Raw genomic sequence first — 12112 nt, 5'->3', positions numbered from 1 at the left:
CGAGAATGCTTAAACAGACTTTGCCCTTTTAGAACTTTCCTCTAAAGCTAGCTTCTCTAAATAAGAGTCCTGACTAAGAGCATTGCATTACTGCCATTCCTTTGGCAGCTTGATTTTTTCATTTATGAATTACATAAAGAGGCAGTTTGAATAAAACCAAACGGTATGAACTCTTTATGTTACATGCGATAAATTAGGTATAATTGAAAAGGTAAATTCTTAGGTTATTTGTTTTTAATTTGAGGTCAAGTTCATTTATGAAGCAAAGAGGAAAACCAGACATGCCATAGAATAATGGCTATAGAAATTATTAAAATAATTTGTCAAAACACTGTAAAGAATAAACACATAATTATATATATATGTATATAATATTTACTTGTATAAATACTATATATGTATATATTTCAGTAGCTAGAATGCCAACTGGTAGCATTTGGTCCTATGTAAGTTTCCATGACTTGGCGAAGTTGGCACCACTTGGCCATCTGCAATAGCATCTAAATCTGAAATCCCCTGGGAGGAGCTGCCAATGTCTCTGCCCCCTCTAAAAGCATCCACTGGGGACAAAAGTAATATTATGGCCATAGCAAAGTACCATGAAGGTGAGGTCCTTTGGGCAAAAGATTCCCTTGCTGGCTGTCCAGAACACCATTACTAGATCCAAATCGATTTCTATCTTGAAATCCCAGTGCACTGAGAAGTTCAGCGCAGCCCCAGGGGACTGCCTCATGGACATCTCTGGAAGACATGTCAGAAATGTAGACTGATGGAGGCCAAATTTGTCCCAACTGAGGAAGCAGGCCTTGTGGCCTCAGTGCTGGCAAACTGAAGCCTGAGATGCACATGGAGAGAATTTAGGTTCAAAGAGCAATATTACTAAGTATATGAGCTAGGGTAAAATGCAGGCATGCTGAGCTCTAGGGAAATTTGCACTCCAGAATGTTTCATTATATTGACTTTGAATTCCAATTTCTTCACTGAAAAACAATATTTATTTGTTTCCTTTTGGTCCTTGGCTAGTTGTGCTGTGACAGTGTATGTGACAAGAGCTGCTCTATACCTTTTCAAGGGAACAAAATAATTCTTGGGTGTGCTTAAAATCTGCACACAGCTGGGTGTGCTAAACCAATAAATTAAAAAAAAGTAAATTAGATTAACAGTAACAACATCAACCTAAAACCCCAGGCTTCAAAGGAAGGAAGATGGATGTTGAGAAATAATAATTCAAGAGTCTCTAAGGGCCCCAAATGCTTTAAAGCCACACTTCAAACCTGCACAAAGATTTTTAGCTGCCCTTTCACAAGAAGCAGATGTGTTTCTTTGGAGGGAAGTTGAACAGGAAAGAAAACATTCATCCTAGACTTGAACATCTTCAAGCTGTGGCTGGTGCCCTTGAAAGAGGAGAATAAGGCAGACCCAGCAATGGACACCTCCCCCCCCATCCAAAAGCAAATGGTGCATCTTCTCTGGTACAAGCCAGCTAAACCAAGTACCTGCCGACTAAAATTCTTCCACAGCTATGAAACCAGATGGCACTGTACCTGCAAAAAGCCTAGCCTGTATATCTGCTTTTTGGACATTAACATGATTTATCCAAAGAAACCTGGCATCTCAAAGGTGGAATCCCTTTCTCAGGCTTTAGGCCCTCTCCTGTTCTGACTATACGCCAAATCAATTTTGGCAGATGCATCAGACCCTTAGATATCTGATGGGCAATACTTGCAATTGTGGTGAAATGCATTATATTTAAAAGGAGAGAAATGGCTATGTTAAAACTATGCATGGAAAGTAGATCTTATAATGAGCTATGCTAATTTTGTATACACAAATATATTTTATATATGTTAGGTTGGTGGAAACATTAGTGGATTTAGGAAAATACTTTTTAGTCAGGAGATAAGTGAATCCCAGGCGAGAGAAGGTGGGGTGGAATGAAGAAGCCACAGAGATATGAGGCAAGGCTTTAGCCAAAGGCTGAGCGAGGGCAGTAGAAGGTTCTGTTCTGAGAGGTCTACATGTGGCTCACTCCAAGATGGTCTGGGATGCTCCAGGCAGGGCATGCAGATAAATCAGAAGCACACAGATGTATGAAATGAACAGTAACTTCATCTCACAAACTCCAAGTAGAGATGAAAGGTCAGAATTTGAAAGTACACCTAAAAAAGATCAACTTGATTATAGATTGAGCAAAGTCAGAACAATTTGTTTTTGGCAGATGACCTCCAGTGCTTGAAAGCAGGTTAAGACTGAAGAATGGTTTCGCTTGCTCCACATTGGGAAAGTGAGTCTTCCTGATCACATTGGAAAGTGAATCTTCCTGATGACACTGGGAAAGCAAGTCCTTCCGATGACGTAGGGAAAGCGAGTCTTCCTGATGACACTGGACAGGGAGTCTTCCCAATAACATTGGGAAAGCAGTTCTTCCCAATGACATTGGAAAGCGAGTTTTCTGATGACATTGGAAAGAGATTCTTCCTGATGATATCAGGAAAGCGAGTCTTCCTGACATTGGAAGATTCCCTTTTCAATGTCATCAAGAAGACGTCTTGGAAGACATATTTGCACATCATAGCAATTCCTATTTGTACAGATAAACTACAAATTTTAAATAGAAATACTTTCCTTTTGGCCCCAGTTTAATCTGGAAGAAGATATAAGTCTAAGACAAAATCTAAGCTAACAGAACAGGACACTCAAAAATTAATGATAATCACAGGTGCAAAAAGTATGATAGTTTTGAGGAAGCACCAATGTTGGCTCATTTATTTTTCCTCCTGAGAGTGGAGGATAAGAGTGTAGTAACCTAGTGAGAATTTGGATTGGGCAACTTGAACTTAAAAAAAAAATTCTCTTGCAAACCTGAATAGTCCCCAAATGTGGAAATGGTTTTATTGCCTGCCATATAGTCAATGGGAATAGGGAGAGCTAATTCTAAATATCTGAAAACTTACACTCAGTGCTGACCTTTTATTCACTCACTATATATATCCTGTGGAAATGGCATTCTCAAGTGGGATCAAAGCAGCTAATAACATGTTTTTGTCCAGGTGAAAAGGGAGCTCAGCTATACCAACAGAGTCATTCCTCCCAGGTCACTCCTTCATCTAAATTCTAATAGAGGATTATTAGCGGACAAACACAACACCCTTCTGGGATGAACTTAAGCCCTATAACCTTAAGAGACAGACAGAAACTCAACCAAATGGATGCATTCCTGGTAACAACCAAAGAAGATTCCCAGGTGGGGCAGTACCCGGGGCACACAAGCACAAGTCTTTGACATGAGTGTCTGCCATACACATACAAGGTATAAATCTGAGAAACTGGACCAACAAGTTCAAGCCAGAGGGCAACACTGAGATACTGACAGTGGACAGCTCTGCTCCCAGTGCAACCTGAATCTTATGGAAACTTAGCTTTTGATTTTAAGAGCACTTCTGGATACTAACGCACAAGCACACTTCTCCTATTTCTGAACAGTGCTTATCTAAATGTCATCTTGCCATCTGACGCTATCAAATCCTATAGCAGAGCTCTAATGTCAGGCCATTGCCAATCACTTACTATTTTGAATGAGGCAACTAAGCAACAACTGCCCTATAACTTTGATTCTTGATTTATAAACTGTTGCATCAAAACTAAAGGACGTTGTCTTTAATTACATTTTACAAGCCTCATGTACCAAGAAATGGTATGTTCAAAGAGACAAAGCTGAACAAGCACACAAATTTTTAGAAGATGTTGGAGGCTGGTTTTGTCAATTTCTAAGCTACGGGTGGTAAAACTGCATGCCCAGCTGTGCCAATAAAACTTAAATACAGAAACCAGAAGCTTCTAGAGATCTCTGCTTTTCCTATAGAGGAAAGGAAGCCCCTGATGCCTGCTATGTGGAGGGGAGGCTAATAGGGAAGGCTTGCAAAGTATGACATATGCAGAATAGAGAAAAAAAAGAGAAAGAGAGAGAAGGCAAACAGGTATTTATATAGAAACAATATTATATAGTATCTATGTCATTTCTATAAGGAAATGATTATTATTACATTAATAATTAATATTGTAATATTAATATTACAATATTAGTGAGAGCTGTTTCCTCGAAGTTCAAAGCAAGACTCCATAAAGCACATTAATAAATGGTATTCTTCTAACAGCATGTATTTCTGATGGTGAGGAAATATAAGCTGGAAATATTTTTACTCCTGGGCTTCAAATTTACCCAGGTAAATAGTAGAGCTTATCACCAAAGGAAAAGTTGTGGTTTAAGTATACAAGGATTTTTTTTTTAAGTCTCTTTGGGAAACAAGAGGCATATGACAGACAAGATGGTTTAGGGTATGGGTTCTAGATTTAAATACTGGCTGCACCACATAGCAGCTGCATTTCTGTGGCAAGTTAGCAAACATCTATGCCTCAATTTCCCCATCTGTCAAGTGGGCATGATAGCAACAGCCACCTCAGAGGGCTGCTGAAGGTCTTAGGGATTCTCTTGCATGCCAGGCACAGTGAGAATACAGAATCAGAGTAAATGCCAGCTCATCTTTTCCCGAGAATTCAGATACACATCACATGAAGCATGAGTGCAGAAAATAAAATAGGAAAAACTCTTCAGTCTGCAGCTGGCATTTAAGAAAGGATGCTGAAGAATGCTGAAGGACCTCCAAATCCAGCTGTGCCCAGAGAGCTTCAGGAATTACCACACGGAGACAATGGTCTTCCTCAGCGTCTAAGCACTGACGGTGTTTCTCAAACAGAGCAGGCAGCGTTTGGAGTCAGTGGGAGGCAGGAGCAAAAGGCAGTTATCACTGCCCCTATTTCCACCGATCTCCACAACGCCTCATTCTTCCTTGCTCTTCTGCTGTTCACGCTGGCTTGCAACTTGATCTTGCTGGGTCACCTGGGATAGACTGTGGATCTGTTTGGACTTCTCTGAGTCAGGATCTCTGCAAATTAAAGTGCCTTCACATGGTATCAGCACAGCCACACTCACACATGCGCACCCACACATGCATATATGTGCATGCACACACACACACACATGACCATACACACGCATGCATGTGCACATGCACACCTATGCAGGCATACACACTCACACATGCACACCAATACATGCATATATGTGCACGCACACAGCATGTGCACATGTACACCTATGCAGGTATACACACATGCACATGCACACCCACATACATATACATGTGCACATGTACACACACACACGCACATGCACACAGCTTATTGCTAGGACACTCCAATGAGCACTAAAGGACTTGGCAACAGGGCACTAGAATTCTCAATTAGCCAGTTTCGTGTGACATTTTTATATAAAATATAAACTGTAGGAAATTTACATTCGGAGCACTTCCCTTATCAAGCTGTCTTTCGGGTGCCAGCCTTTGGGCATAATGAACAGAAGAACACGGAGATGTCATTTCTAGAATCTCCGACAAGAGAACTTTGTCCTGAGAAATCTTGATTGTATCAACGGCTAAGAGGATGCTAAGCACCCCAGGCCTTCTCCCAAGGCGATTCCATGGTGAGAAAGCCCCAGAGAGTTTCCTTCCTCCTGTGACTAAAATGCCAAAGGCTCTGCTCCAGGGTGCCATGGCACCCACTGCTGCCACAATCCCCTGCATCTCTGTTGCTTGGCTGAGCCTCAGAGGCGCCTGGGCTCCGGTCCACAGGGACCATGCGATTCCAGAGAACGCGGGTCACATGCCTCCTCATCCAGACACAATGGAATGTTCCAGGAGAGGTGGACAGGCTCTCCAGAGAAGGGATCTCCAATCACAGCATGCCATGCTTTGAGCCACGAACCACGCGATTAATGATCATGTGGCTTTGCACCTGCACTCAATTCTAAGATGATACTCAGATAGTTCTAGTATGATCCTAGATGATGCTCAGATGGTTCCAGAACAAGTCCAGATAATCCTCATATATTCCAGGTTGGAGGTAGGAGGGAAATAAGGGGGTAGCAGCAAAAGGGCATCATACAAACATAATGGTAAAACTGAAAACAAGTTTCAATCATCATAAAACAGCATAAAAAATAAATTGAGTTTGGCTGTGCCCTCCTCAGTGGGTAGCAGTTACCTCCATGCCGGGAGCAGAGGCATGGCGAAATAGAACTTTGGGGAAGTTGATCACATCTGATGCTTGAGGGCACAGGGCCCCCGGGGCTTGTGGAGTGCACAGTCAGAATACAGCTGCCCTGGGGGACAATGCCGAGCAGGTGAAGCCTACCTATGAGGACAGGAGGCAGGAGAACAGAGTTTGCAACCAGCCCCTCACCTGCTCAGTCCCCACGGGCCTGCCCAGCAGGCCAACACTGATGTGTCCCTTCATTCTGGTCAACAATAGAACAAGTTGCATGGTTCTACCCACATAGCAAGTTAGCTGCCAGTCTAGACCAAATGCAGAAGTTAGTCGCGAGTCACTTCACTATGAGACAGCGGTGACTGGCCTGCCCCTTTCTGGTTGCACATACAGAGCACCAAAGTGAACTTGCACCTATGTATAAATCCACAATGGGGATTGTTGGTGTGTTTGGTGGTGTTGTTATATGAAAGATAGGCCAATTAAAAATACAATCACTGCTGCTCTTCAGCATGATTCTTAATTGCCAATCACCGAAGTTAATCTTAACAGAGGAGAGGAAAGAAACACAGCAATTCCTTATTGTCAGCCCCTCATTTTCTAGATGAGAATTCATATCCCAAGTGAGAGCAGGGTGATTTTTCCAGAGCTACTCAGCAGGTGGGAATGAACAAGCAGAGCCAGGAGCCTGCCATGGGCCCCGTGCTTTGTGACCTCAAATGCTATTTTTGAGAGCTCAGCCCCAGCTACATCTGATTTAAGATGGACAATACCGTGCATGCAGAATCCGGCTGGAGGTCTGCTAAGAAAAGTCCCTGAGAGGGTGTATGCAGAATACCAGAAATAAAGAGAAAGACCACTGCTGCCACGGATTTATCCATAGGGTGGGAAAAGGCATTCACAAAAGCCAAAGCCATCAGGGTCAAACCGGAATGAGACATGGCCACACACCTACTGGAAAGGCTGAAATAGAAACCCAAGTGCTGGTAAGGATGTAGAGAAACTAGACCACTCCTACGCAACTGGGGGGAATGTAAAATGGCACAGCCACAGCTCGGCAGTTTCGCATAAAACCAAACACGCACTTAGCGCAGAGCCAAGCAATTGCACTTATTGGCTTTTATCCTATTAAATACTGTAAATGAATGTTCACAGCAGCTCCATTTGTCATCACCCAAAACCAGTACAACCCAGACGTCCTTCAACAGGTGAATGGGTAAACAAACCATGGTCTAGACCATGGAATACTAACAAGCACTAAAAAGGAACACACTATTGCTATACAATAGTGTAGACTTGAACAGGTCTCAAGGAGGTTAAGAGAAGTGGAAAAAGCCAATCCTAAAAGGTTACATCAAAACGATTCCATTAAAACATTTCTGTAATGGCAAAATATTAGATATGGAGACCAGATTAGGAGTTGGAGGCAGAAAGGAAAGGTAGGTATAGTTACAAATGGGCCACACGAGGGATCTTTGTGGTTATGGAAATGTCCAGTAAATTGCAGACAAGAACTGATGTGATAAAATTGTAAAGAAATAAATATACGTACACACATAAGCGAGAGTAAGTAAAACTGGGAATATCAATAAGATCGGTGAATCACATCCACGTCAGTTTCCTGGTTATGATACGGTACTATAGTTTTGCAAAATATTATCATTGAGAGAAACTGGGCAAAGTGCATACAATATCTCTCTATCATTTCTTTACATATGCATGTGAATCCACAATGATCTCAATAAAAATTGCAATAAAAAGTGTAAAACAAAGAGGTCAACAGCAATTTCTTTTAAAAACCACGTGATTGAGCACCTGTTATCATTGTAGGCGATTACAGAAATTATCAAAAGTGCTAGAAAATTAATTAATAGTCCTCACAGGGAGATGGCAAATAAGGCACATGCTTAATATTCAATAAGTATAAGGAATATGCTCATGCCCTTTTTTGTTTGATCTGAAATATATGAACCATAAGCACTTTTCAAAAGCAGAGCATAGACCAAAGAGCAGCCTTGGCTAATAAAATCACATGGTCAGAATTAGATGCAAGCTGATGGCAAACAGTAGTCTCTGCCTTTGATGATGACAGGCTTGTTTTTCTCCAGGGGGCAGAGCCCACGCTCTGAATAGGAGAGCCTTGCGTTGGCATAAGGAAACCACTACCATCTCCAGGTCCAATTCCCCAAATAATCATTTGCATCACAGTAGCGGGGACAGATACTTTCTTAGAAAGCAGTCATGGTATCCAGGCAACACCACTGTTTCAAACCAATGATGAACTAGGCGCCTCATCAAAAGTGAGCGCTTTTGCTCCTGTACTTACTTATTCTGCATCATGTTCATTATAACCCAGTCGAAAGGGTAGACATTCTTTCCAATGAGATTCTTAAACATGATGAATGTTTCCATCAGGAAATCCTGAAACGAAAAAGCAAAGCATTTGAAACAGTCCACCAAGAAGGCGAAAACTCTCCCTTCCCATGAAAGATTAGATGACAAAGGAGCCCATTCTTTTTTTTTTAGCTGAATGAAAACATTCTAAAAACTAATGAAGATGTGCTTCATAGGAGCTGTGTATTAGTTCTATCTCCCTGGATAACTGAGCACCCCAAATGTGATGACTTTTTCAAGGTTACTTTATGAGACATTTGCTTTCACTGCCCTTCTGCTAATGAGAAAACAAGATTTTTATAAAATATGATGCACAGGTTTTAGCTTCTTCCTATATTTACTCAATACATTTTTCACCATGAGGAGGCCTCTTCAGCTTGAATATGGTATACTATATTATCCATTCCTTTTTCTTGTATAATAATAATAATAAAAAGGTTCAACTCCTGAGTATCTGTGCATATTCTGCGTGCGGTAAACCATTTGAGATTGTGGCTGCATTGCCAAGCTCTTTTATTGGACAGGCACAGCCCCATAAACTACACTGTTATACTCCTGCTGTCTCACAGATGAGCCTCTCACTGCCACAGGTCAATTTAAAATGTGTCAGGGTTCAGGGGACACCCTATTCCCAGCCCTTCTTCCAGGCTAAGATGGCTGGTTGCATCTGAAAGGGGTACCCATTTCCGTCTGCAGCCTTCACCCTGTGCCTTCTGGAATTAGAATGTCTTATCCCTGAGGACTTGACACTTCTAAACAAACAGGGACAGTTTTGCAGATACTCTGAAAAGCACATATTCCCTTGTACTATGCATGCCCATCCAGGATCTGGGGGTGAGAAGGGAAAAGGCAACTGAAAATTGACTTAGAAAAATGAGGCCACGGTCGGAGATGGCCAAACAAGTGGTTATTTCTCATTTATTTAATCTACTGAATCATAATTAGGTGCAATTGCTGTGAAGACCAAGGGGATGAACAGAATTTAAGCAGCCAAGAAAACAATCCCCAGCACAAAGTTCTAAACAAGTTACCTCCTGCAGAGGCAGACGTTAAATTTGCAGGCAACAATAAGCTAACGCTCAAAGTTAAAATGTCTTCTCGCAACCTTAAGTCCCCGGCAAGTCAGGGCTGCTGTGTAAGTGGCTTGGCGTGAATCAAAACCCAAGAGAGGTCTATACAAAGAGTACTCCTGTACAGGGAAGTGAGTGATCTGGGAAGACTAAGCCTGAATGTCCTGTAAACGCTGATCACCCGAGCTTTGGCCACTAGATTGCAAGAGCAGAAGCTTTCCTGGTACCCCCTGACATACTGAATGGCTTCTTTCCTCAGTCAAATTATTGAGATTCATATTTCACTACTTAGTTTCCCCACTTTGTCAAGAGTTTCACATTTTCATGACCAGGGTGCTATTTCACTGGCTGAGTGCCATAATTTAGTTGCATCTCTATTTGCATGAAATTGCTGGCTTTCTTGCTGATCATTCTTCAAAGCCTAATAACTGAGACACAGGGTCTGGTTTTTATTATTCTGGAAGAGAAGCATATTTCCACAACTCCTTTCTCTCTAGGAGACACATTCCCATACTTCATTAGTATAGCCCAGCTGTAAATGTTGGTACTCCGCTGATCAAACAAAATGCTGCACATTGTGGGAGAGGAGGTTTTGAAGGCCTTCCTGGTCAGTCAGCATCACTGACCAGCCGTGGTGGAGGGCCACAGACCTGCACCGGCCCAGCATGGCTAACACGGCTGAGCTGCCTGGTGCACTCCATGACTCCAACTCAGCAAGGGAAGTGCCAGATCAACAGTTAGGCTTTGTGAAAATTTCATCCTTCAATGCTGATTTACTCCTGCAGTATTTTTTCGCTTACTATTCATAGGAAGGACCATCTAATAAGTAGGTAGCTCTAATAAATACTGCCAATGCACTCCAGAGACAAACTCTGTCCACTTGAATAAATGGTCATCTGCTCTCACCTGAACTGCTACAAGGGACTGCTAACCTATCTAGCTTGGTCAACCCCTTCACCCAATGTGATCTTTTCAAGTTGCAAATCTGATCAAGACACCAATACTTCCCTTAATCCCACCTTTGCCTTGAGTTGGAAGGCCTAAGTTTAAGGCCTAACATCTGAGGGCAACGGGATGGCCTTGTAAGTTGCCCTCCCCACTTGGCGCCACAGATAAGGTACCCACGGCAAATACCCTCCCACTCATGAGCACCAGATGCAGATGCTGCTCATCTTGGAGCAGTGGGCTTCAGTTCTCAGCCAGCCACAGCATTCTACACACAAGCCAACCGCTCCTGCCCATGGGAACTTCACCCTCTTGTTACCGCAAAACCCACCTCCCACACCCCCTGGTTGTTCTCCCAGTTCCCAAGCACACACTCTGGGGCGGGGTGGGGGGGGGAGACTCTGCACAGTAGGGGGTATCCTCCTTCCTGGGCAGTGAGTCAGTGTGACTAAGGAACTCCATCAGTCCCATGTGTCCAGTGTTGAGGGTCATGTGTTCGGCCATCCCCATAAGCCTAGGGTGGGGAGCCTTCCCTCACCAACAGGGTGAAGAGGAAGTGATTAAACGACCTCTGATGGCTCCCCCAATGCTATTAAACTAAAAACAAAGCTTCATGATTCTCACCATTAGGGAATTACCATTCTGTTAGGCCAAGGAAGAAATAACCATTTCCCACAAGGCCCATTAATAGATGCTAATGCCTGAGATGAAAGATTGCCAGGGAATAGGTGATTTGCCACCATTTGGTAGATACCAAATTATTGTCCCACGGGATGACATGCCTGCCGAGGAGGGATGTGTATCTGGATGGAGAGATCGGGCAGTTACATTACCCACACTGGGTCAGAAGGACACTCGCACCTCCCAGGGGGTGCAGCCTGATGCACCAAGCACAGCTCAGAAGCACTCTCACCAAGAGGGTGAGTGAGCATAAAATGTAGAACAGATTCCAAGTTTTCAGGACATATAGGAAATAGAGAAGCACATCAACAGCGTTACAAAGAAGTACTCAAAAAATCTAGAGTGGGGAAGAGTAGACAAAGCTATTGCCTTGATCTTACCAAAAAAAAGATGTGAAAGGAATTAAGTAAACAAAAAAAAAGGGGGATGGATCTGTTTTAGAAAAAAAGAGATTGAAGAAACACAAACAACCAAACACAACAGGGGAATCTGGACCAGATTCTGATTTGAGGAAGCCCTTAAGGAAAGACAGGGAGGTTTGGAACAACTGAGGAAATGGAAATACAGGAGGCCTTATTTTCCTGTGGGGCAACTGGTGAGTGTCCTTATTCTTAAGTGGAGCTGAAACCCTGAGGGAAGAAGCACCCTGACACCTCTCAGCTCCTTCCTTTGACACAGAGAAACACAGATGAAGCAAATATGGCGCAGTGTTCACTACTGCTCAACTGAGTAGTAGGAATAATGGTTTACTGCACTACTGCCAGTTCCTCTGTGTTTAAAACATGCCATGAGACAAGATTAAGGTAAAGAGTACAAGTAAAACCTGAGGAATTGGCATAAAGTCAATGAATTATACCAACAGCAATATCTTGGTTGTGGTATTACACTATAATTTTGCAGATATTATCACTGGGGAAAAA

At 42.7% G+C, this 12112-nt stretch overlaps 1 protein-coding gene across 1 annotated transcript in view; it reads right to left on the bottom strand.

Annotated features, from left to right (window-relative positions):
- Positions 1 to 12112, bottom strand: part of DOCK1 (dedicator of cytokinesis 1) — a 564538-nt gene that overhangs the window by 201094 nt on the left and 351332 nt on the right. The window contains exon 29 of the mRNA XM_077126402.1: positions 8429 to 8523. Within this exon, the coding sequence (XP_076982517.1) occupies positions 8429 to 8523 (95 nt within the window). The remainder of the gene's footprint in view (positions 1 to 8428; positions 8524 to 12112) is intronic.

Source organism: Tamandua tetradactyla, chromosome 13 (assembly GCF_023851605.1).
Source record: "Tamandua tetradactyla isolate mTamTet1 chromosome 13, mTamTet1.pri, whole genome shotgun sequence".
Classification (NCBI taxonomy): domain Eukaryota; kingdom Metazoa; phylum Chordata; class Mammalia; order Pilosa; family Myrmecophagidae; genus Tamandua; species Tamandua tetradactyla.
The sequence above is the reverse complement of the archived record's forward strand: the minus strand, read 5'-3'. Positions and strand labels throughout refer to the sequence as shown.